The following is a 25,958-nucleotide window of genomic DNA, read 5'->3' on the forward strand; positions in this document are numbered from 1 at the left end:
TAATTGACAGTTATTGAGTTATGATCTTTAGTTTACAGTTGTGCACCTGAATATTATTATTCCCTATGCTCTAGTCCCTAAAACCTAGTTATAGAAATGAGAATAAAACTCCTTGGTGCATACTTTCAGTTTTCTGGCCCTCACAAGGGAACCTCCCCATCGCACCCCCCTCAGAATTAGTTATAAGTTGGTACAGTGGATAGACCTTGAAAAACTGAACACAGATCAATCGAGAAAACAGGGAGAAGTTGTGTGGAACTATGAAAAAACTAGGCAAAATACACAAACTGAGTAGTCCATGTGCAAGATAGGCAACATCTAGGAGAGTCTGAGTTTAGGAGCGCCGTGGTCCCGTGGTTAGTGTGAGCAACTGCGGAACGAGAGGTTCTTGGTTCAAATCTTCCCTAGAGTGAAAAGTTTACTTTTTTTATTTTTTGTTCATTCATTGACATTCATTGACGTCTCTGTTCAGTGTAATAAGTTTAGTGTCTGTGTTTTGCGACCGCACCGCAAAACCGTGAGATTAGTAGCCGAAAGGACGTGCCTGTCCAATGGAAACCGAAAACATTTGATTGCAAGGTCATAGGTCAACCGATTCCTCCACTGGAAAACAGGTCTGATATATTCTATACGACATTGGTGACGGCATGTGCGTCACATGACAGGAATATGTTGTCGACCCACCCAACTTGTACACTTGGTGAATGGGTAAAAAGATTCTTCTACCTTGCCCAATTTAGGTTTTCTTGTGGCTGTGATAATCACTCCCAAAAAAGTGTGAAAACATAAGAGTTTGTCACATAAACTGCAACAAATTAATGCAACAGTTTCACAGTCGCACAGTTTTGTCTGTGCTCTGTCAAAACATATATTTTTAACGTTTTCAAATTTTTCCGTGTGTAGACCGTCAAATCCTGCATATGTCCAAGCAAATCTGAACATGTCCTGGAATTTTGGAGAGTGAAGTCGATTATATGTGAGTGCCTGAACTTTGATAATTGTCTGAAAATAAAAAATTAAAACTTTCTCCCACTGGAAGACTTGAACCAAGGACCTATCGCTCCGCTGCTGCACACGCTAACCACGGGACCACGGCGCTCATGGGTTTACACTCACCTAGATGTTACTTATCTTACCCATGGACTACTCAGTTTGTATATTTTGCTTATTTTTTCATAGTTCCACACAACTTCTTCCTGTTTTCTCGATTGATCTGTGTTCAGTTTTTCAAGGCCTATCCACTGTACCAACTTATAACTAATTCTGAGGGGGGTGCGATGGGGAGGTTCCCTTGTCAGTAGCTGTATCTTTAAGATACAAAGCTGTTCTCACTTCTGAGCTTGTCCAAGGATTACATAAGCTTGGAAATGCATTCTGATGTTAGTATAATAACTGAAACTTAGCAACAATGCAGAATATGTTTGCCAAATGTGTGACCACCAGTTTACTTCCTGGATCGCACAAAATTATCCAACTAATATGACTTGATGTTTTCCTTTCTTTCCATTAAATTGTCTGAATGATTTTCTCTTGAGGTGTGACATCAGGTTATAAATTTATGGTTTTGAATTAAGGAAGGTTGTTCCAAGTGTAGAAGAAAGGGAAGGGGTGGATAGGAATTTGTGACTTCCAGCTACACAGAGCATAGATTGCCACTTCTAATGATGAGAGTTCCTTGTCGGACATATCTCATAACAGGCAAAAAGGTGATGGAAAAATCCATAACAAACATTCATTCTGAAACATTTCCACCGTTTAAGTTACTATACACTGGATGCAAGTGATGTCTGTAAGGAAGCCATATATTTTTCAACAAATCAAACAAGATTCGCTGCCAGAGAGATTTTGCCAAATTAGAACAGTTCTCATCTTAGAACCAACATAAGAAAGATTCCAAGAATAATTCAAGAGAAAGAATAAATATTCTGCTTCTAATCAAGAAGACTGTCCTCTCTGAAGTCCACATAAAGCAATATATAAAAAGTTTTGAAACCATACCTTATATTTGTTATTCTTCTTCAACTTAAAATGTTCTTCTTTAATATAAAACATGTACTCTTCTAAGTGTGAAGTGTTGTTTGTTAACACATACAACACAAACTGTCCCAGGAGACATGAATAACTGTTATTCTTTGTGAATGGGTAACATTTCCAGTTGGGCTATAAAGCTTCAGTTATTCGTATATGACTTTCTGTGGTTCTGTTGATAAGTGCTAATTTCTTCCTGGTCCAGTTCCAAATTCTGGTTTTATTTTCAAATAAGAAAGTGTGCACTACAGTTTCTACAAGCAGACATTTGTCGCAGTATGGAGATGGTCTCAACTTGATTGTCCATAATTGTTCCCCTATGGGTACAGTTTTATTTACACGGCACTGACTCCAGTTGGTAAAATTTTGTTGTTGATATTTCTCGAAATTTTTGTCCAATTTTTAGCAGGCTATTTTACTTGAATTTGATTGTGAAGACAATTTCTGGTAATAAAATCATAGATGGTTCTAGTGTTGGTGTGTGCTGGAGAAAGTCTTATATAGCTTCAATCAGCATAGTATTTTTGGATGTAATCTAGGTGGTTATCTATATATGCCACATTAATGGAAGTGTTCCTGTTTTCAGGATATAACAAGAGGAATAGAAGTTTTGTAATGCCTGAGTTAGTGCCATGTATTAGATTAAAAGCACGAGTCGGAAACAGTGCATCACATCAGTTGTCCATGGATTTTAATCCTTGAAAAAACACCACACTGGCCATTGAAACATTGAAATCCATTTTCTCCATGGTGCTGAATAAGAAGCCATGATTGATCCTACAAAAGACTTTATCAAAATCTAAAAACAATAGGGAAAGATTATTGTCAATTATGCAAGTTAGGTTCATGGTGTTCCTATACTCTCATAAGGTATCTAACATTGATCTTCTCTTTATTGCATTCATCTGATAAGGACTTATGACATTCTGCAGGAGTTGCTTCATTGTTCTATCCACTAGAATGCCAACTATGATTAATAGACCCTTGGGGAGGCATTTATAGTTCACAACACACTCTTTACACCACCAGATGCAAAATATTATCAGTTCACACTGTCCTTTGTTCAAGGAGACATCTTTTGTTAGAACTCAGTGTTATAACTTCAAGTTGAACAAATATATTTCAAAGAAGACGCAATACATGAAAGTCACAGATCAAGTAAACAGAGTAAGACATGTGTACACTTTAAAAGTCAAATCATAACTGAGTCCAAGTCTAGCGGCCACTGGCTGGCTGGCCACTTAGGTGGCGCTGCTGCTGCGTGGCTGGCAGACAGTGCCGCATGTAGTGGACGCGCGTAACTGTGCGGCGGCACTTTTAAAGATCGGTGAGTGAGGTGGCCTGTCTGCTGGGGCCCCGTGCACCAATCAGCCCATTGCAGCAAGTCCAGTTGTTATAACAGGAGACATGGGCGATGTGTCCACATCCGTAGGAGAAGGAGGCTAGTAGAATTGCTCCAACAGATGATGGCCATCTGGTTCCTGCATGGGCATGTCTCCTGGTGGCGTCAGTTCTTGTGCTGGCACCCATATGATGGTGAGAGGACTGCATTGTGAGTAATAAGAGATTACAGTATCCCGAGCGTCGGGTAGAGCTGAAGGTGGTGTAGCGGTATCCGGAACAGGCATTGCCGGCACACGAGGCCGAAGTTGGTCCGAGTGACGCACTGCAACACCCGTGTCCATCTGGATTACATACAGGCATTGGCCACGGTGTTATAAGATGTGGCCAGGACTCCATTTTGTCCGCCTGCCATATCCCCGTACTCATACAAGGTCGTCGGTGGTGAACCGGCCAAGCGAAGGCACCCACGGCCGTGAGGTGGAAGGCCGCAGAAGATGAAGTAGCGTGCGGGGTGTTGGCTATGTAAGAGCTCAGATGGGCTGTGGTCGCCCATGGGGCTGAAATGGTAAGAAGCCAGAAATTGGAAAAGCGCATCATCAGCAGCAGAAGAAGTCAGGTGTTTCCTCATCTGAGCCTTAAATGTGCGGACCAGTTGTTCAGCACCACCGATTGACTGTGGATGGAACAGAGGGGCTGTGACATGCATGATGCTGTGCCGGGCGCAAAAATCCACAAAATCGGAAGAAGCGAATTGCAGACCATTATCAGTAACAAGAGTAGAGGGAAGGCCTTCCAAAGAGAAAATGTGAGCTAGAGCATTGGTGGTTGCCGCGGTGGTAGGCGACGTGCAACGGACAATGAAAGGAAAGTTAGAGTAGGCATCAATAACAAAAAGCCAATAAGTACCTAAAAAAGGTCCCACGAAGTCAGCATGAATACGCTCCCAGGGCTTCTCAGGCAAAGGCCACGGTGACAAAGATGACTTCGGGGCGGCAGCCTGTGACGCACAAGCCGCAGGCAGCAACCATGTTTGTGATTTCAGAGTCGATGCCAGGCCAGTACACATGACAGCGCGCCAGAGATTTTGTCTGAGAGACACCCCAGTGCCCTTGGTGAAGGAGGCGCAAGACCAAAGCATGCAAAGACGCAGGTACCACAACACGTGGTGAAGAATTTTTGGTGGAAAGGAGGATAACACCATCCCTAGCCATGAGGTGGTAACGTAAAGCATAGTAGTTCTGCAACGGATCAGAAGTCTTAGCGGATGGACGATCTGGCCAACCCTTCCGAATACAGCATAAAACCCGGGAGGGGGTAGGGTCAGAAACTGTAGCAGCCGCCAGCCAGTCTCTGGTGATGGGGAACCCGTCCACAACCCATTGCTTGGCAACATCCAGGTGGAAACACAAAAGTTCGTCCCTATCAAATGCCAGATCAGGACCCATGGGAAGGCGAGACAGTGCATCAGCATTTGCATGCTAAGCCATCGGCCAGAAATGAATCTCATAATTGAAACGAGACAAGTAAAGAGCCCAACGCTGGAGGCGGTGTGCAGCCTTGTCGGGAAGTGATGTTGATGGATGAAACAAGGAAACAAGTGGTTTGTGATCTGTAACAAGATGAAATTTGGATCCATAGAGAAAAACAACAAACTTATGAAGAGGATAAATAATGGCCAAAGCTTCTTTTTCAATTTGAGAATACTGTTGTTGGGCATCCGTGAGCATTTTGGAGGCATAAGCAATGGGTTGTTCAGAACCGTCAGAAAAACGGTGCACAATGACTGCACCGACCCCGTATTGAGAGGCATCTGTGGCAAGAACAAGATGTTGGCCAGGTCGATAAATAGCCAGGCACGGGGCCTGTTTCAGCATAGTCCAATTTCTGGAAAGCCGCATTGCATGACGCGGACCAGTGAAAAGGCACGTTTTTATGCAACAGGCGATACAACGGCTGAGCCACCAAAGTAGCAGACGGTAAAAACTTATGATTGTATGCTATTTTCCCCAAGAAGGCCTGCAGTTCCTTAACAGATGTAGGGCGAGGAAGGGCATTGATCACAGCAACAGTTTGCTGAAGCAGACGAATACCACCCCAAGAGAGTTGAAACCCCAAGTACGTGATAGATGCCTGAAAAAATTTTGATTTCTGAAGATTACACTTAAGACCGGCAGTCTGTAAGACATGAAAAAGTGTGCGGATATTTTGAAGATGTTCGTCAGTGGTGGAGCCAGTGACAATAATGACGTCCTGCTAATTTATACACCCAGGGACATTGAGCAATAATTGTTCCAACAATCGCTGAAAGAGAGCAGCGGCGCTGGCAATCCCGAATGGCAATTGTTGGTATTGATAGAGGACGAAAGGCATGTTAAGGACCAGAAACTGCCAGGGAGCAGCGTCAAGAGGATGTTGATGATAAGCTTCTGACAGGTCAAGTTTAGAAAAATACTGGCCTCCAGCAAGTTTAGTGAACAATTCTTCAGGTCGAGGCATAGGGTAAGTGTTGATAAGGCATTGAGCATTTAAAGTGGCTTTGAAATTGCCACAGAGATGAATATCACCATTTCGCTTAGTAACGACAACAACAGGAGAGGACCACTCCCTGGAAGTGGCAGGAAGCAAGACCCCTGAAGTAGTGAGACGATCCAGCTCCCATTTGACCTGATCACAAAGGGCCACAGGAATGGGCCGAGCCCAAAGAAATTTAGGCCGAGCAGTGGGTTTGAGCATGATATGAGCTTCAAAGTTGTTTGCACGGCCTAACCAAGGAGAAAAATGGGACGAAAATGTCGTTGACAAGGAATCCAATTAAGCATAAGGAATAGCATCAGAGATGATATTGACAAAGTCATCTATGGAGAACCCAAAAACACAAAAGGCATCGAAACCAAAAAGATTCTCCGCATTACTATGGTCGACCACAAATATGGGAACAGTGCAAATGACAGATTTGTAAGATACCTCAGTATCAAATTGTCCCAAGAGAGAAATCTTCTGTTTATTGTAAGTCCGTAATTGCCTAGTGACAGGGGACAGGATTGGAGAACCCAACTGAAGATACGTCTGAGAATTTATGATAATAGCAGCAGAACCAGTATCCACCTGCATGCGAACATCTCGACCCAGTATTTGGACAGTAAGGAATAACTTCCTTGAAAGGGAAGAAGTACAATTGACAGACAACACAGAATCAGCGTCATGTTCATGAACATCATGTATGTGGTCGGATTTGCAAACGGATAACACATGACCCCTTTTTTTGCGTTTGTGACACACTGCCCAACGTTGTGGACAATCTTCTTGTGAATGCTTCGTAAAACACCGCGGACATGAAGGAAATTGCCGTGGGTTTTGCTGTAGTTTCTTAGAGGTTTGTTTACAGTTAGGCCGAGGCTGTGCTTGGGAGCATACTGCAGCCACATCGGCCGGTGGGGACAGGCCACATGCTTCGTCAACATCGCATAGAGGTTTTATTTCCCCGACGTTGCCCCATGACTCTATTTGCACTCCAGCAGTGCGAGGAATTTCAAACGACTGAGCGATGGATAGAACTTCATTTAGAGTCAGATTTGCCAACGGAAGGGCACGTTGCCTAACTTCTCTGTCGGGCGCCGATCGGATAATAGCATCTCGTACCATGGAATCGGCATAGGATTCTTTGTGAACTAAAGTAACAAATTGACACTTTCTACTGAGGCCGTGAAGTTCAGCAGCCCAAGCACGACAGGATTGATTCGGTTGTTTTTGACAACAATAAAAGGCAACACAAGAGGCTACCACATGCGTTTGCTTTTGAAAATAGATGGACAGAAGTGAGCACATTCCAGCAAAGGACAAAGACGCAGGATCTTTCAAAGGAGCCAATTGCAACAACAACTGATACATTTGAGGTAAAAAATGGAAATGTCGTGTGGCTAGGGCCTCCCGTCGGGTAGACCGTTCGCCTGGTGCAGGTCTTTCAATTTGACGCCACTTCGGCGACCTGCGTGTCGATGGGGATGAAATGATGATGATTAGGACAACACAACACCCAGTCCCTGAGCGGAGAAAAATCTCCGACCCAGCCGGGAATCGAACCCGGGCCCTTAGGATTAACAGTCTGTCACGCTGACCACTCAGCTACCGGGGCGGACCATTTGAGGTGAAAACCATGAAAGGAACAGAGACTTACATGTTTGTTTGCCCGCGACATGAAATGCCAAGAAGTGCTGTCGAAGACGTTCTTCGTAATCAGACCAGTCTTCCACCATCTCGGCATAAGGAGGAAAAGGAGGTAGAGACAATGACGAGAGATGCCCCACATTTGATGCCGCAATGAAATCACAAATCGGAATTGTGAGAAGCGTTTGCTGTTCTATGAGACCTTGCAATAGTTGCTCTAAAGTAGCAATGGAAACATGTGGGTCAACGATGGAAAAGAAAAATCCCATCCTCGTCACCAATTGTTATAACTTCAAGTTGAACAAATATATTTCAAGGAAGACGCAATACATGAAAGTTACAGATCAAGTAAACAGAGTAAGACGTGTGTACACTTTAACAGTCAAATCATAACTGAGTCCGAGTTTAGCGGCCGCTGGCTGGCTGGCCACTTAGGTGGCGCTGCTGCTGCATGGCTGGTAGACAGCACTGCATGTAGAGAACGCTTGTAACTGCACGGTGGAACTTTGAAAGATCGGCGAGTCACAACACTCAGCCTGGAGATTAAGGCATTATAACTTTTCACCAAAAACAATATTGAGAGGAATGCTTAGTGAGTGAACTGAAGACTTTCATTTTTGTTGCTTTGAATTAGATCATCCAGTACTCCTACACTCTGAACCTTGTCTATTGAATTTAAATGTCACAAGAAGAGTAAAGCTCACACTTCATCAAATATGTCAGTTCTCAAGGCTTCGTGAATGTGGAAAGTCATTAATGCCGGAACACACTTTCTTGAAATAAGGAACTCCTTTTCTGATGTCATTCATCTGATAGTGCTTGCCCCACACATGACACAAATATTTCAAGCTACCTTCACTACCTGGTCCCCACTATTAAACTCAGAATACTCAATATGTCCTACATGTTAAACCTTCCTCTTACAACTCTGTTTTACAATACATATACAATGTTCATAAGATTAGAGTTGCCAAATCCAATTCATAACTGCAAGACATATACTAGAATTTCAAATAAGAAAATAACAATTGATAAATACAATCATAGTAGCCTACATATTTTGTGGAACTGCACAGTTCACTCAATTTATCATACATCTAATATGTTCACCAACATATAGGATGCAGATAATTGTCACATCTGCTTCAGCACTTGCAAGGAATCATGCACATATTTGGGGTAAGAAAGATTCAGTACACCTTTAGTCAAAGAGCACAAAGAAAACAAAATGTGAAACATGCCAAATATTTTCAGATAGAAACACTGGAACTGACTTAAAATGTTCATTTCTGCCCGATATTCTAATTTTATGTGCAAAGACTGCAGATGGTTTGGTCTAGTCAGAAAGTATATTGTATATTTTTAATATATTTCATACAATAAGTAACATTTTTTGTATTTGTCAATTCTATTTTATTTCATATTTCTGGGGCCCATAGGACCCCACAACATGTTAGCACAGTTTCAAAATACAAGCACAGTTATGGGTTTATCTGCAAGTGCAAGGTTTTTTTGTTGCTTGGTTCACAGGGTTATTCCACAAGGCTATAATGCAGAGTGGTTCAGCCTTAAGCATGTGGGCAGCAGCAGATGGAATCCGCGAGAAAAGTTTTAAACTGGGAGAGCTTCTGGGCTGTCATACTGACAGCAGTGAGGAGCTTGTTCAATTCCTCCGAGGGGTCGACCCTCACAAGCTTGTTGAAACATTCCCCAAAGTTGTTCCTGAAAAGGTACAGTAACACACAGAACTTCTTTGCAAATGTATGTTAAACTAACAATAAATTACAGTAACCCACTGGCGCAGTATGCACATACTTTCCACAGTAAAGAGGCAAAGCTTTGCTGTAAATGGAAGAACGAGTTGTCCCATATAGTAAACAATAAGTTGCAGTTTGTCAATGCACTTATTCCCTCTGGTCAACCTTTATAATAAGAAATTTCACTGACATATTTAGAAATAGGATACTACCCAGTACCTAGGTCCTCTGATGGGCAAGTGTTCAGGAAGATGTATTTTATATATACATCATCGTCTACACTCTGCAAACCACTGTGAGATGCATAGCAGAGGATACACCCCATTGTACCAGTTATTAGGGTTTCTTCCTGGTCCATTCGTATATGGAGCATGGGAAGAATGCTTGTTTGAATGTCTCTGTATGTGCTGTAATTATTCTAATCTTATCCTCACTATCCTTTTGTAAGCAATATATAGGAAATTATAGTACTTTCCTAGAGTCATCATTTAAAGCAAGTTTTTGAAACTTTGTTAATAGACTTTCTCTTTAGGTCTATCTTCAAGAGTTTTCCAGTTCAGTTTACAACACTGACATGCTATGAGACACACTAATGTTACCCTCTGAGAGGATTTCAAAGTTTGACCATGCATGTGTCTTATGGAAAAGGTTATTGGACAATAATTTCAAATTTTGTGAAGTTGACAGTAAAACCAAATGAGGCCTTAACCTTGGGAGTTAACAGAAGTGGTAAAATTATAAGTGAATGAAAAAAAAAGAATAGTCACCAGCCTAATTACCTAATTAGGCACATTAATTTGGAAATACATATTTGAGAAAATTGGTTATTAGTTATTAAAGTTACTTTTGTTGAGGTTTCCCTTTGAATAGCGAACAGGATACAAACTGACACAGTGCACTCTATACTGTGTGTAGCAGGAGTTACTAATAATGTACACACCAGTAAATTATGGGGAGCAAAATTGCACCAAGCTCATAACAATGATGGCCACAATCAATAGCATTACTTAATCAAAATACTGAAACATCACTGCATGAAGTGCAGAACTAATTTTGGACATGAGCGGTTTCTATCTTGACTGACATGAATAACACAAATAAAGATGAATAACATCTTAAATATGCTGTTTAAGCTCCTCTGCATATAGCAGTTTTCCTTAGTAACAGTAATAGTTCATTTTTTTCTTAATATGAGGACAATATGATGGGGACCTATAAACTGGTATAGTTTCACTAGCCAAGGTTCTATGATAATTGCAAAGTAAAAACTATCTCTAAAAGCTAATCATTCATGTAAATTACTTTGCAAAGTAATAAAATGCAACACTGGGCTTAATTAACTTCAAAAGGAACCATTCATGATGGGTGCCAAAACTACACTATCTTTGAAAATGCGCATAATTCACTTCTAATAGTACTACTGCAAATCAGTTCATTAAAGATTTATATGTACTTGTACTTTAATACCTGTCAAGCAGGTATTCTTGGCAATGATGTTTACACAATCTTGCACTGTAATCTTACAAAACTATATTTTATAATAAACTAAGGATACTTCAGCAAAAGCCTATCCAACTTCACATTTATGGTTTTTAACCTTTAAATAATCAAGGATATTACCTTCCTATCGACTGATCTTTAAATTTTTGTACTTAAACTTCATATCTTAATAATTTCACTTGAAGTAATCCATAAATAAAGCATCCAAATTTTACTCTTACTTTAACTTTTTCTACTTATTTTACTTTACACAAAAAAATCACTTTTAAACACATGAATGCCAGAATTGTTCATTTAAATCAGGATACTCAGTTTTAAGAACATTTAGGTGAGGACCCTGCATACATTCATGATCGGGATTGAAGTTATGGTTTTGAACACAAATTGACATTTTATGTGATTATTACTGAAACAACACACAAATTAACTGGTCCATGCCAATATACATTACATAACTGAATGTATGAAGTTTCTAACTGTACTCATGGCTCTTGATGTGTGAATTCTCTATAAAATCTCTTCTTGGCTTTGGATTTTCAACGTATTAGAGCCATTCCATTATTCCGTGAATACCAAATAATAGCCAGATCCACATCTGAGGTGAGTTCCATCTAATGCAGCTTCCCATTGCCTCTCTTAGCACCCCAAGGTGTACCATGCTAAGGGTAGTCACACACTGCATGCCATTCACACAAAGGAGCCATTCAGCTTGACTGCCAAATCCATCTTTTACATCGTGCCATGCCACTTTTGTTGTGGAGGGACTTCCCTACAGTGTTTACATGGTACACATACAACTGCCCTAAGCATGAACCAGCTTTTAATAAACGTACTTCTTTCATAAACATATTCATATTACAACAATTTAAAATTTCAACATAGCCTTTTGCTTTTTTCATACATGCATTACAAAACTCTAATTTTCTTGACATACATCAAGGAGTTCAAACAACACAGAATGCATGCTTCATAAATTGCAGATACACAGTTACTTAAAATAAACCTACTCCTAATCAATGTAAGTGTTACAAGTGCCTTCAGTATCGTGACACTCTCTCATGAATTAAAAAAACCTATGACCATTTATGCTGCCCCTCTCAGTATATGTTCAGAATCCCATGTTAGTCCTATCTGATACGGGTCCCACACACTTGCACAATATTCTAGAACTGGTCACACAAGTGATTTGTAAGCATTCTCCTTTGTAGATTAATTGCACTTTCCCAGTAGTCTACCAATAAATCAAAGTCTACCACCTACTTTACCCTCGTCTGAACCTATGTTATCATTCCATTTCATATCCCTACAAAGTGTTACAATTGGATATTTGTATGAGTTGGCCAATTCTAACAGTGACTCAATGATGTTATAGTCATAATATTACTATCTTGATTTTATGAAGCACGCCATTGTACATTTCCAAACATTTAAAGCAAGTTGCCAGTCTTTGAATGACTTTGAAATCATATCAAAATCTGACTGAAAATTCATGCAGCTTCTTTCAGATAGTACTTTGTTACAGACAACTGTATCATATGCAAAAACTCTGAGGTCATTATTAATATTGTCTGTAAGGTCATTAACATACAACAGCAATGGTCGCAACACACTTCCCTGGGGCACACCCATATTACATTTAGATCTGATAGTAACTCTCCATCCAAGATAACATGCTGTGTCCTTCCTACCAAAAAGTCCTCAGTCCAGTCACAAATTTCTCTTGGGACCCCATATGATTGTATTTTTGACAATAAGCATAGGTGTGGTACTGAGTCAAATCCTTTTTGGAAATCAAGAAATACTGCATGTACCTGACTGCTTTGCTCCGCCTGATATTATGTAGTCAGGAGAGAGCATCTGTAATTTCCTCTGAGGATATTATCACTATTTTTGGTGATACATCATGAGTATTGTACAAATTTTAATTTTGTGTGTGAGTGTGAGTGTGTGTGTGTGTGTGTGTGTGTGTGTGTGTGTGTGTGTGTGTGTGTTTGTGTTTGGATCTCTCTCTAGGCTGTAAGGGTAAAGTTTCTATTGTGTTTTCTGAGTAGTAAGCTCACCAAACCTCTTAATCCTTTTTAGTGGTCACCCACCTACATTTATGTGATGTATTGTTCTAGATTTTTGCAAGTGCATTTTAATATGATTTGTAACATCTGGCTTAACTCTGAATGATCAGGGATGTAATATCGTGTGTCTTTAATTGTAGCATTTCTTTTAGACTCAAATCTTAGCTATAAGGTCCTGAGAATCACATACTTAGCTGTCCTGATATGTACACACCATAATCACTACCACTACTATAATTATGGTCTCACTCATTTGTATTTCCCAGCGCAGTGCAAGGTAAAACACTACACTATCACAGAAGAAATTGCTTTATTAGATTTTTATTGGATTTATTAACTATTAATTTCAAGGCCTTCACTTTTGGTAGTGACAGTTAATGATGTTAAAAATCTCACATTTTCATGTCAAAAGGCATTTTAGATAAGAAACCTCTAAATTGGCCAACAGTTACTTATGAGAAGAAGCACCAAGAGCATAAAAGGCAATCTCCCAGAAAATCTGAAAATATCTGTACTCAAACCAGTTCATAAGAAAGAAGGCATAACATCTCCAGTCCATGAAAGTAATCTATAATATAAAAAAATAACATAATACTGAATGCATGATCCAATAGTTTAAATCTAACAATATACTTACATCCTAACAACATGAGTTCTGGTCCAGCCTCTCTATATTCTAAACAATTGAGAACCTGGTAGCAAATGGACAAAACTACCATCAAAATAAAGAGGCGATAAAGAGCAACTCAGATGGGTAAAAAAAAAAAGAACACCACTAAAGAGTCAGAGAGAATGCTTTGTGTCTAATACAGCATTATTTGATCATTAGGCAAGAATTATTCATATTCCTGTATCAGGCTCCATGCCTGAAGTTCCTGGTGCTGGATGGGTGGATTGAGCAGTTTTGCATCTGGCTCTTCCACAACAATATGATCCTTGTGGAAAGGGGCTGGGATTGGGATTGGCATTTGGATGGCTATGAGACTCTGGAAGTTGGGTGGGTGATGGAACACCACTTTAGGAGGGGTGGGAAGTGTCTTGAGTCGGATATGGTTCAATTGTTCCAATCTGGGGTGGTACTGGTTGAGGAAGGGGACACTGCTTCATGGCTGGTTCTTGGGGGTGGTGGGAGGATTGGGAGTGTGGAGGGAAATGGCATGGGAGATCTGTTTGTAGACTTGGTCTGGGCATTAGTGCCTGTTGTGAAGGCCTTGGTAAGAGGCTCAGCGTACCAAACAGGGAAGTTCTTGTTACTGGGTGGCCAGGCTGTATGCGAGGGATTTTTTCGTGTGAAAGGGATGACAGCTGTCAAAATGCAGGTACTGTTGGTGGTTTAATGTGGACAGAGGTGTGGATGGAATCATCAGAGAGGAGGAGGTCAACATCTAGGAATCAGATGGCAGAGAATGTTTGGGGTTGTGAAGGAATGGAGATAGGATATTTTGGCCCTGAGTCCAGATCATGAAGATATCATCAATGAATTTGAACCAGACTAGGGTTATGGTGTTTTGGGTGGCTAGGAAGGTCTCCTCTAGAGGAACCATAAAAAGATTGGCATATGAAGGTGTCTTGAAGGTGCCCATGGTTGTGCAGTGGATTTATTTATACACTTTCCCTTCAAAGGAGAAGTAGTTGTGGGTTAGAATACAGTTAGTAATGTGTATGAGGAATGAGGTAGTGAGTTTGGTGTCTGAAGGATGTTGGGAAAGGCAGTGTTCATTGTTGATTAAACCATGGGCAGGAGGGATATTGGTGTATAGGGAGGTAGTGTCAATGGTGATGAATAGGGATCCAGGAGGTAAAGGTGTGAGGATGGTGGAGAGTCAGTGAAAGAAGTGACTGGTGTCTCTGGTGTGAGAGTATAGATCACTGGCAATTGGATGGAGGTGTTGGTCAATGAGGGCTGAAATTCTTTCAGTGGGTGCACATAACCAGCTACAAAGGGGTGTTCAAGATTGTTGGGTTTGTGGATTTTGGGGAGCATGTAGAAGGTGGGTGTTCAGGGTGTCATAGGGTTGAGGAGGGAAATGGATTCAGGGGTGAGGTTCTAGGAAGTTCCCAAAGCTTTAAGCAGGGATTGGAGTTTGTAATGAACTTCTGGAATGGTATCACCCTAGCAGAGGTTTTAGGTGGAGAAGTCAGATAATTAGCAGAGACCTTCTGCTAGATAGTCACTGTGATTCATAACAACAGCAGAGGAAACTTTGTCTGCAGGCAGGATGATTATGTCAGGATTCACTTTGAGGTTGCGTAAGGCTATTTTTTCTTCTACTAAAAGGCTGGTGTTCTGAGGAAGGGACCTGGAGAAGGATGGTTAGGCTAAGTTGGAAGTATGGAATTTCTGGAAGGTAACCAGCTGGTGGTTAGAGGATGTCAAATTAAACATCTTTTAGGCATCAATTTTCAACTTCAGTTTATTGGGCAACCAGTTTCATCATTTTGCTATACCATCTTCAGGCCCCTGATAGATCTGTACAAATAGTCTCCCTCACTTGTGATCAAAACAGGGGCCAGCAATACTGGTACTAGTAGATATTTGTTACAGTGACCACTTCAACTATCACCTTCTGAAACTGGTTGCCCAATAAAATAAGGTTAAAAATTGACAGTTGAAATATGTTTTTACATCCTCTATTGAACAGCAGAGTCCCGCAACCATCGCTAAAAAGATGGACATACAGAGAGCTGGTGGGAGGGAAGGAGGATCATGGTTGCATAGTGATATGAACTGGAAGAGGCAGGATTCAGTCTTGGAATTAGGGTGATTTTGGTTGGAGGGATTGGTGGCAAGGAAGTGCTTTCATTGCAGGGATTGGGAGAAGGAGAGCATGTCTTTGACAAGTCCAGCTTGGTTAAATTTGGGTATATAGCTGAAGGTGAGGTCTTTAGATGGGACTGAAACTTCTTTGGAGATGAGGATTTTGGTGGAAAGGTTAACAACTGTGTTATGGGAATGTTTTGGCTTTGGATTTGTTGGAGAGCTGGAAGGGAGTTTTGGAGGATGTGGCAAGTTGAAAAGGTCTCCTATCTTTTTCACATGATCCTCCTCAACCCAGTGTACCACCTTCCTAGATTTTGACCTCCTACTCTCTGATGGCTCCATCCACAACTCATTTGACATTAAACCACCAACAGTACCTGCATTTTTGCAGCTGTCATCCCTTTCACAACAAAAAATCCCTCCCATGCAGCCTGGCCACCAGGAAACTGCATATCTGCAGTGACAAGAGCTCCCTTGTTCAGTATGCTGAGGCTCTCACCAAGGCCTTCATAGATGGGCACTATCCCCAGACCTAATCTGCAAATAGATCTCCCATGCCATTTCCCCTCACACTCCCCACCACCTCTAAGAACCAGCCATGAAGTGGTATCCCGTTCATCATCCAGTACCACCACAACTGAACCACACCCTTTGCCAGGTCTTTGATTACCTATCATACTGCCCTGAAATGAGGGACATCCTACCCTAGATAAAGCCCACCCCTCTTAAAGTAGTGTTCCACTGCCCACCTCACCTGCACAACATCCTAGTCCATCGCTATGTCACTCCCAGTCCCAACCCCTTGCCACAAGGATCATATCCCTGTGGAGGACTCAGGTGCAAGACCTGCCAATCCAACCACCCAGCTCTATTCCAGTCCTGTCACAGGTTTATGCTATCCCAACTGTGAAAGCAGCCATGTCATTTACCAGCTCCACTGCAATTATTGCAGAAGTTTTTATATTGGTATGACTTCCAACCAGCTGTCCACCAGGATGAATGGCCACTGCCAAACTGTGGTCAAGAGCAATGTAGACCACCCTGTGGCACAACATATAACTCAACATAACACATTTGATTGCAATGGCTACTGCACTCCCTGAGCCATCAGGATTCTTCCCTCCACCAACAGCATTTCTGAACTGTGCAGATGTGAATTATCCTTAAAATACATTCTCCACTCCTATAACTATCCTGGCTTCAGTCTACAGTAATGTACCTTCCCCTCACCCTCCACACATCTCATATTCCAACCTGTTTCTTTGCCACACTGCCAATGCATCTATCCACCTTTCCCCTCTCCTCTGCTCTTCTGCTCCCTTTTTCCCCATCTCCCTGCCCCACGACCTCCTGATGCTGCGTTTGTTGGCATTCTAGTTCCTGCCAACTCCACCAGACAACATTCATCTCTCTCCCCATCCATATACTACTATCACTTTCCCCTCCATGCCCCCTACATATTGCTTCTTGCATCCCACATCATAGTTACATTTCAGCCCAAGATACTGGAGTAAGTGGTTATGTGTGCATGAGGTGTGCTTGTTTGTGAGTATGAATGGTATGTGTTCTCTTTTGCTGATGAAGGCTGTAGCTGAAAGCTTTATGTAAGTGTCTGTTAATTGTGCCTGTCTTGCAGCTTACCATGTCTCCATTACAGTAAGTAGCAGAGTGTCTTTTCCTACATTGTTGAGTTTCCATTGTTTGTTTTTAGAAACAACACATAGAACAGCATCTGCCACACATTAACTGTAACTGTGATTGTCACTCTGCTACTCATTTGATAACAGTGCCTAAGCAACCACAATGTTCGTATATATCATGTCAGATCATAAAATAACAAAACATACTGCCTCATATTTTGGAGTTGGCACATACAATTCTCAGTACCATCGTATAAGTACAAACCATAAGTTGCTTTTAGTTCTCATTCTCCATCTTCATCAGTGTAATTTAGCTCACCAAATCATACACATGCAAAACAACCTTCACTCCAGAGCAGACCAAATGGAATAGCTATGAAACAGAATAAAACAGAATGCTATGTTTTCCTTCAAAAACAGCAAGGCATTGGTGTCAGCCATGTCCTCATTACTCGCAGGTTGAAGCCACTTTTTCCTCAAAGATCTCAGGCAGAGAAACATATGTAGCAAATGCAGCACTGGATATGTGGTAGTTGATCAATGGACAGAGATGTAACCAAAAAAATTGCTCACAATAACACATATACAGGGTTACAAAAAGGTACTGCCAAACTTTCAGGAAACATTCCTCACACACAAAGAAAGAAAATATGTTATGTGGACATGTGTCTGGAAACGCTTACTTTCCATGTTAGAGCTCATTTTATTACTTCTCTTCAAATCACATTAATCATGGAATGGAAACACACAGCAACAGAACGTACCAGCGTGACTTCAAACACTTTGTTACAGGAAATGTTCAAAATATCCTCCGTTAGCGAGGACACATGCATCCACCCTCCGTCACATGGAATCCCTGATGCGCTGATGCAGCCCTGGAGAATGGCGTATTGTATCACAGACGTCCACAATACGAGCACGAAGAGTGTCTACATTTGGTACCGGGGTTGCGTAGACAAGAGCTTTCAAATGCCACCATAAATGAAAGTCAAGAGGGCTGAGGTCAGGAGAGCGTGGAGGCCATGGAATTGGTCCACCTCTACCAATCCATTGGTCACCGAATCTGTTGTTGGGAAGCGTACGAACACTTCGCCTGAAATGTGCAGGAGCTCCACCGTGCATGAACCACATGTTGTGTCGTTCTTGTAAAGGCACATGTTCTAGCAGCACAGGTAGAGTATCCCGTATGAAATCATGATAACGTGCTCCATTGAGCGGAGGTGGACGAAACTAAAATGTGCTCTAACATGGAAATTAAGCGTTTCCGGACACGTGTCCACATAACATCTTTTTTTTATTTGTGTGTGAGGAATGTTTCCTGGAAGTTTGGCTGCACCTTTTTGTAACACCCTGTCTAATAACAGACATGTAATATGGAAGGTGGCAATTTAGAACATACACCTTCCATAACTGAAGTCAAGGAATGTTATTTTGAAAAGATATCAGAGCAGATTATTTTACTTTGTTTTATTGACTTTTTGGATGTAACACACTTTGTAACTATTCTTAAACCCAACACAGTTAAATGAATTTTACTTTCCCACAGAAGTTTTCCATTCCAGTATTGCTTTTCTGAATTAATCTGTCATGTTACAACTGTCCAAGTTTACTAAAATGGTTCAAATGGCTCTAAGCACTATGGGACTTAACATATGAGGTCATCAGTCCCCTGGACTTAGAACTACTTAAACCTAACTAACCTAAGGACTTCACACACATCCATGCCTGACGCAGGATTCGAACTTGTGACCATAGCAGCAGCACAGTTCCAGACTGAAGTGCCTAGAACTGCTTGGCCACAGCAGCCAGCTCAAGTTTACTAATGTCACATCAAGTGATAGATAAAAGTTTATTTTCGTGTAACATAAAACACATAAAAAAATACGATATTTATAGTAGTAAACATTCAAAAATAAGTAATACAAGATGTGATTAATCTGCTGATAGAAAACACTCAACTAACACATGCATAACTGGCTGTTTTTCTTGCCACATAGTGTTTTAACCCATACACACTGGAATCTACCACAATTTGGTGTTGTCACTACTATTGGTGATGGTAAGTTCCCTTTTTTCAAAAATACACGAGGAGTCAGATTTATAATAAATTATTTACTTATTTTCTTTTCTCATGTCGGCTCCAGTTCTTCATGTCTAGGGGCTGATTCTTGAAGCTGCAATTTTTGATATTATACATTCTCATGGTTCCAGTTGACATAATTAATTTTGAAGTAAGCCTGTGCAAATTTTTTGTTTTCAAATTAATTTATTCTCTCACATTTTTCTGTATCACATTGTCTTTTTCACGTTAACAAAACCAAAATTACATTGTTCTTCCAAAATACAAAAACATGTCCAGTCACATAAGAGGCATGCCCACTACTACTTCATTCTGCAGTAATAACAATATTGCATAGGGTTTACAAATTGTCTTGACAAATGGATTTCTGTTAATTTATATTATTATTTTATAAATGAATCCAGAAATAAACATAAAAAATAGCACCAAATTGCGTAATTAATAACAGAAATTTTCAGTGTGCCAAATATTTTGAAATTTCAAATCTTTCTAAAAAAATTAATTTCAACTGTACATTCTAAGCTAGTACATGTCAATTGTAAAAAGGAAAATAAAGTAATTTCTTTTTATAGATTTTAGCTTGTAATATAACACATCATGTACAAAATCATAAGAATTTTTTTAGAAAAACTGCTGAGATAATAGTAACCTGTACAAAATTCGAAAATATTTCTGGTATCAACTAGTTCTGTTGAGGAAAAGTAAAACAATATGTTTACAGTATTTTGTGACATACTATAAAGTTTTCCAAACAGCGTACAAAATGATACCGAAAGATAGAGTACAAATGTATAGAAGTATCTGATACATAACATATTACAATAAAAAAAATATCTGCTATAAAAGTCATAATTTATACATATATCAGGACATGCCATTCAGATTTTCAGATCTGTGGAACATTCTGTGACAAGACAAACAATTTGTACAAAGTTAAAACTACAACATTACAACAATAAACTATAGAAATAAGTGCAGAGATAATGTAAATTACTAGAATTACAAATAGCAAGTTTACACCTATAAAATCACACCTTCAAAATCTTCAAAAGAGAAGAGAAAAAATTCAGAGCCTAAATGTACGACGAGTGAGCCGACTCGAAAAATTCACGACGACGGGTACAGACCAGAAGAATATACTCAGTCATGAGTAGGAATATAACACAGAATCAATCAGCCGCATAGACGAGAGTATTTGAGCATATGTTGACTCTTGAAAGTATAACATAATGAAAAAATATTAGGGCCTAGGCTTACTCACGAATCCAAAAATGTTTTGACAATTCCAGTTCATAATCATATCAATAAGTTCAATCACATGTAAAGCATAATTATAAGAAGCATCTAGCCTTAATCTCTCCTTGAGTACATGCACACAGTCGCGATGACCAGAGGTACCCAAAACAGAGTTAAGCATGAGTTTGCCAACAACTCAAGTTCCAATGAGATACAATATTGCAGTACTCAGGATAAATACAGATAATAAGAGTCATAAACAGCTTTGAATGATGACATAGTCCAGTAGACTGAGGACCAAAATCAGTGAGTGAAATCAGAAATGTATACATCTTGTTGTACTGTCTATACCAGTAAATGCCTTTCACACTGTTCGCTAATTGTTCATATGACCTAACTTATGTCCATAAAGGCCTAGAAGATTATTTAAAATTCATAAAAATGCATATGCTGAGTTAAAGTTACATAATGTATTGGGAAGTTAATCCCCCTATTTCTTAAAAAAAAACATACAGTTACGTGGATTAACACTGTCCATAGCAGTGATTGTTGTTCTACGCAAATAGTTCCATGAATTCTTCATACAGGATAATTTCTTGGCTAACAATTTACAAATCTCAGTCACAACACTGATGTAGTTGACAGATGCTTGAGTACATTACCAAGCAGCTATGATCTCTTGTAAGTCAACTGGACCAGCAAGGGTGTAGCCATGCAGGAGTGTGGGAATGGATCCACCCACATCTTTCAGTTTCCTCCCTAGATTTTCCTGTCTAGCACTCATATCAAATCCTGCAACATTTTTTTGTGTACCAAGTATGCTGTTCAATACCTCCCTCAAATCACACAGAAAACGCTCTGCCTATTTATATTGCAAAAGCAAGTGTATAGGGTTTATGTCAGACTGGATTAAAAGGTGTTCACATATGAAACTTTAATAAACAGAGCTAAATGCAATGAAAAAAGAAGTAGTAAAGTGATACACAAAAGATATACAAAGATACTATTCCTGATTTTTACAGTACAGGATATGAAAATCCATTACTAGATATTCAATGGCATTGTTTCATTTCAAAAGTGTAAAAGGATCTACTCATTTAGTATCGTGGCATATACGTGTAGGAGTAATTTCACTACATAGAGGAAAACGCTTGTGTGGATTTTATACTGTGAACGACCACTTATATTGTACCGCACAAACACAATACATACATACATTAATGCGTGAAAAGAACACTGGTTGTTTCCTGCAAAGAACCTCACTCGCAAAGAGAATGTTCCAGTGTCCTGTTGACTATCGACTTGTCACTCCCACACAGTCCCCCCCCCCCCCCCCCCCCTGAAGTGCGGAGCACCCGGTATGGTGGGGTACTTAAACTTCACCTCTCGGCCTGCCCGAGTGCGGATAGTGTGGGTGTGGGAGCTGCTTGATGATTCCGCTGCTGCATTAGGTCCCCTGGTGTGGAGCTCCAGTGGGTCACAGCTGTCTGGTTCTGTGGAAGGTGTGGGTTTGTTGCGAGTTTTGTCTGAAGTTGTTTGTGAGACTGCAGTCGGTGCTGTCATTGTCCAAGCGAGTTTTACCCGCTCAATGGAAACCTGGTCGACTTTCCCTGGAGGAGGATATCCATTGTGTGTGTGTCCCGTCCTAGCACTTGGTATGGTCCAGTGTATGGTGGCTGTAACAAATGATGTACCAGGTCTGTGCGGAGCATGATGTGGGAACAAGTATCGAGGGATTTGTGTATGAACACTGGATGCGTGCCATGCTGAGACATCGGGGCTGCACATAGCATCTCTGCCTGCTTCCTCATTTGTTGCAAGAGGTGTGGTAGTTGTGTGTCACCTGGGAAAGGAACTGGTGCAAGGAATTCTGCTGGAACACGGAGTGGTTCTCCATATACCAACTCTGCTGAGGAACAACTGATGTCTGTTTTTAATGCGGTCCATAACCCTAGCAAAACCAGTAGCAACACTTGAGTCCATGAGTCCTTGTGGCACATCAGGGCAGCCTTTAAGGTTCGGTGCCACCTTTCCACCAAACCGTTGCTGGCCGGGTGGTAACTAGTTGCCCGGTTTTGTTGGAAGCCGCAGAGTTTCGACAGTTGCTGGAACAGTGTCGACTCGAACTGGCATCCTTGATCAGTGGTAACAAAAAATGGGCACCCAAAATGAGCCACCCAAGTTTCCAAGAATGCCCGTGCAGTAGTCTCTGTAGAAATGTCCCTGATTGGTGTAGCCTCTACCCACCATGTGCAACGATCCACTGCCGTAAACAAGTACCTTCTGAAGGGGGGAAGGGGTCCAACCAAGTCAATGTGTACATGCCAAAGCGTGCCGTTGGGGTTGGGAATTGACCTACTGGAGTGTGAACATGGCGTCCCACTTTGCTACGTTGACACTAATAGCAGCTGCTGGCCCACTCCCGTGTATCTTTCTTGATTGAAGGCCACACAAAACGACCCATCACTAACTTCAGTGAGGCACTGGTTCCTGGGTGTACCAGGTTGTGAATGCTGTCGAATACCTTTTGTCGGAACTGGGGGGTGATGTATGGGCGTGGTCTAACTGTGGAGGTGTTGCACCATACCTTAAATGTGCTGCTGTGGGCATCCACAAGTTGTAAACGTAGGCCGGTGGATGGGTCCACCAACAAGGACTGCAGCTGCACATCTGAAGCCTGTGCCCTTACCAATTCAGAATAATCCAACATTGGACTTAACCCATTAATACGTGAGAAATAGTCTGCCACAATGTTGTCGGCACCATGGATGTGACGCACATCTGTCAAAAACTGGCATATAAACTCTATATGGCGGGCCTGGCGGGGGGAACATGAATCGCTGATTTTGTAGAAAGCTGCCACGAGAGGTTTATGGTCAGTGTACAGGGTGAATTGCCTGCCCTCAACAAAAGGACGGAAGTGCCTGACACTTTCATACATTGTGAGGAGTTCCCTGTTGTATGCACTCCAACGAGTTTGTCTCATCTGTAGTTTTTGTGAGAAAAAACTTAGTGGCTGCCAATGACCCTTCACTCTCTGTTGCAGTGCTGCACTGATTGCAACTTGGCTTGCGTCCACTACTAGGGCTAGCTGAGTTCCTGGTGCAGGGTGTGCAAGCCCCACTGCGTTGTGATGGCTGTTTTGCAGTGCCTTGAAAGCAGTGGGCGCTTGCCAATTTTGTTGTGTCTGGCCAAGGCATTGTTCAGTGGCGTCTGGATTGCTGCTGTTCCGGGGAGGTGGCGACGATAGAAATTTATCATCCCCAGGAATCATCAGAGATCGTGGTAGTTTTGAGTTCATGGTAGGGTACACAACAACTCCAGCATCTCTGGCGGTGGGAAAATGCCCTGACCTGACACTTTATAACCCAGGAAGGTTACCACGGGTCCCCCAAACATGCACTTGTCCTTGTTAAATGTTATTCCATGAGCACTAAGCCTGCTTTGCACCTCGTTTACGTGTTCCTGATGGTCAGAAACATTTCCCAAAAGACCATAATATCATCTAAATAGGCAAAACAGTATGGCAACCCTCTTAGCATGTTGTCTAGAAACCGTTGCCATGTTTGGGCAGCATTTTTCAGCCCGAATGGCATCACCAAAAATTCAAACAGCCCAAATGGGGTTGTCACTGCAGTCTTTGGTATGTCCTGCTCTGCCATTGGGATCTGATTATAAGCCTTACGGCAATCCAAAATACTGAATATGGTTGCCTCGGCCAGTCAATGGGTGAAATTGTGTATATTTGGCACAGGGTATCTGTCGGGAACAGTTCGGGCATTCAAAGCTCGATAATCACCACATGGGTGCCATGACCCATTCTTTTTACGGGCAAGGTGCAGAGGAGAGGACCATGGACTGTTGGATGGCTGTATAGTTCCTTCCTGTAGCATCTCATTGAAAATGGTCTTGGTTTCCTGCAAGCGATCAGGTGCAAGCCTGCGAACACGTGAGGGGACTGGCGGGCCTGGAGTTGTACGGATGTGGTGCACCGTCTCATGCTTCACCCTGCTCTTTCTTGTTCCATGTTGTGGTTTGGGTGTTGCCTTTGCTGTTGAAACAGCAGGAGCCTGTTGTTGTGTCGTCAACTGTTTTGATGTCGTTTGAGCCATCTGCATGTCAGATTCCTTTGTCCCTATGGTGTCCTCCCAGGTGGGTGCGCTGAGGTTATCTACCCTTTGGCATGCATGAGAGGTCGGACGTCCTTGTATTCCCGGAATAACCCATCCATTGGCAGAATGGACGAGTTGTGACTTGTGTAAATCTATGGACAATGCATGTTTTGCTAGGAAATCAGCACCTAGTATAGGTTGGTTGATATCAGCCATAACGAAGCTCCAGTTGCATTTTTCTGGTAGCCCAATGTCCACTGCCAGTGTTTTCTGTCCATTTGTGTGGATGACTGAATCGTTGACTACTTTCAAGGTGGTCTCTTCAGGACGTTTGTCTGACGGGAAGAAATTTACAGGCAGAGTGCTAACATCTGAGCCGGTGTCAACCAAGAACATCCATCCTGTAGAGCGATCAGGAACAAAAAGTCTTTGTGAAGCTGTGTACCTTACAGCTGTGGGAGAAGGCGATCCGCATAAATTGGGCTCATACTGAAATGGGGGTGTTCTCCTTCCATGTGTCTGTGAGTTTTAGGCACAGTTGCTTGTTGTCACGGTCGGCTGTGCCTAAAGCAGGCTGTGGGATTCATTTTGGTGCGAGCAAGGTACCTTACACTTCATAGCCTGTGCGCCGAAATGCTGGTGGAACCAGCAATAACCATTGCCATTGTTTGTGTGATGTGGCGTGCACGTCAGCTCGCGACGATGCGTGTGTGTGTCAGCTGCTGCAACATCGCGTGGCTCTAGCCGCTGCAGTTGGGTGGTCAGCTGATCGATGGCAGCGCAGAGAAATCAGAAGTCTTCGGTCGTGGCCGGCGCTCATTGTGCAATTGTGGCAGCACAAGCTGGAGGCACTGCGTCAGTTGGTTCCGGCCATGCTCGGCTGGTGTCGTTGGCCGAGGTGGTTGCGGCAGCGGCCACTGTGGCACGCGAGTCGAGCAGGGAGTGCGCTCTATCGGCCACTTGCAGCAGTTCACCTAATGGCCAGCCCTCGTAAGCAATTAAGGTTAAGCACACCTGTGGAAGTAACTGCTGTTGCCGTATGTGCACAAGTAAAGTGTGTGAGAACACAGAAGGGTCCACCATACCACATAAATGCCGGTAAAAGTCTGAAGGCGACATGTCACCGCGTTTCTTGTGGTACAGGAGCTGTGTTATCCGCTGGTCCACAAGTTTTGTACAACGTGAAATTAAAGCCGTCTTGAGGGTGGCTTAGGCTTGTTGTGGTGGGGGTTGCACAATTATATCCGATACCACTGACGATGCACGT

General features: G+C 41.8%; 1 protein-coding gene across 1 annotated transcript in view; it reads left to right on the plus strand.

Moving 5' to 3' along the window:
• The window catches only part of LOC126456201 (esterase E4-like), a 405,384-nt gene that overhangs the window by 289,420 nt on the left and 90,006 nt on the right, over window positions 1-25,958 (plus strand). The window contains exon 7 of the mRNA XM_050091955.1: window positions 9,067-9,266. Within this exon, the coding sequence (XP_049947912.1) occupies window positions 9,067-9,266 (200 nt within the window). The remainder of the gene's footprint in view (window positions 1-9,066; window positions 9,267-25,958) is intronic.

The sequence above is a fragment of the Schistocerca serialis genome, chromosome 2 (genome assembly GCF_023864345.2).
Source record: "Schistocerca serialis cubense isolate TAMUIC-IGC-003099 chromosome 2, iqSchSeri2.2, whole genome shotgun sequence".
Classification (NCBI taxonomy): domain Eukaryota; kingdom Metazoa; phylum Arthropoda; class Insecta; order Orthoptera; family Acrididae; genus Schistocerca; species Schistocerca serialis.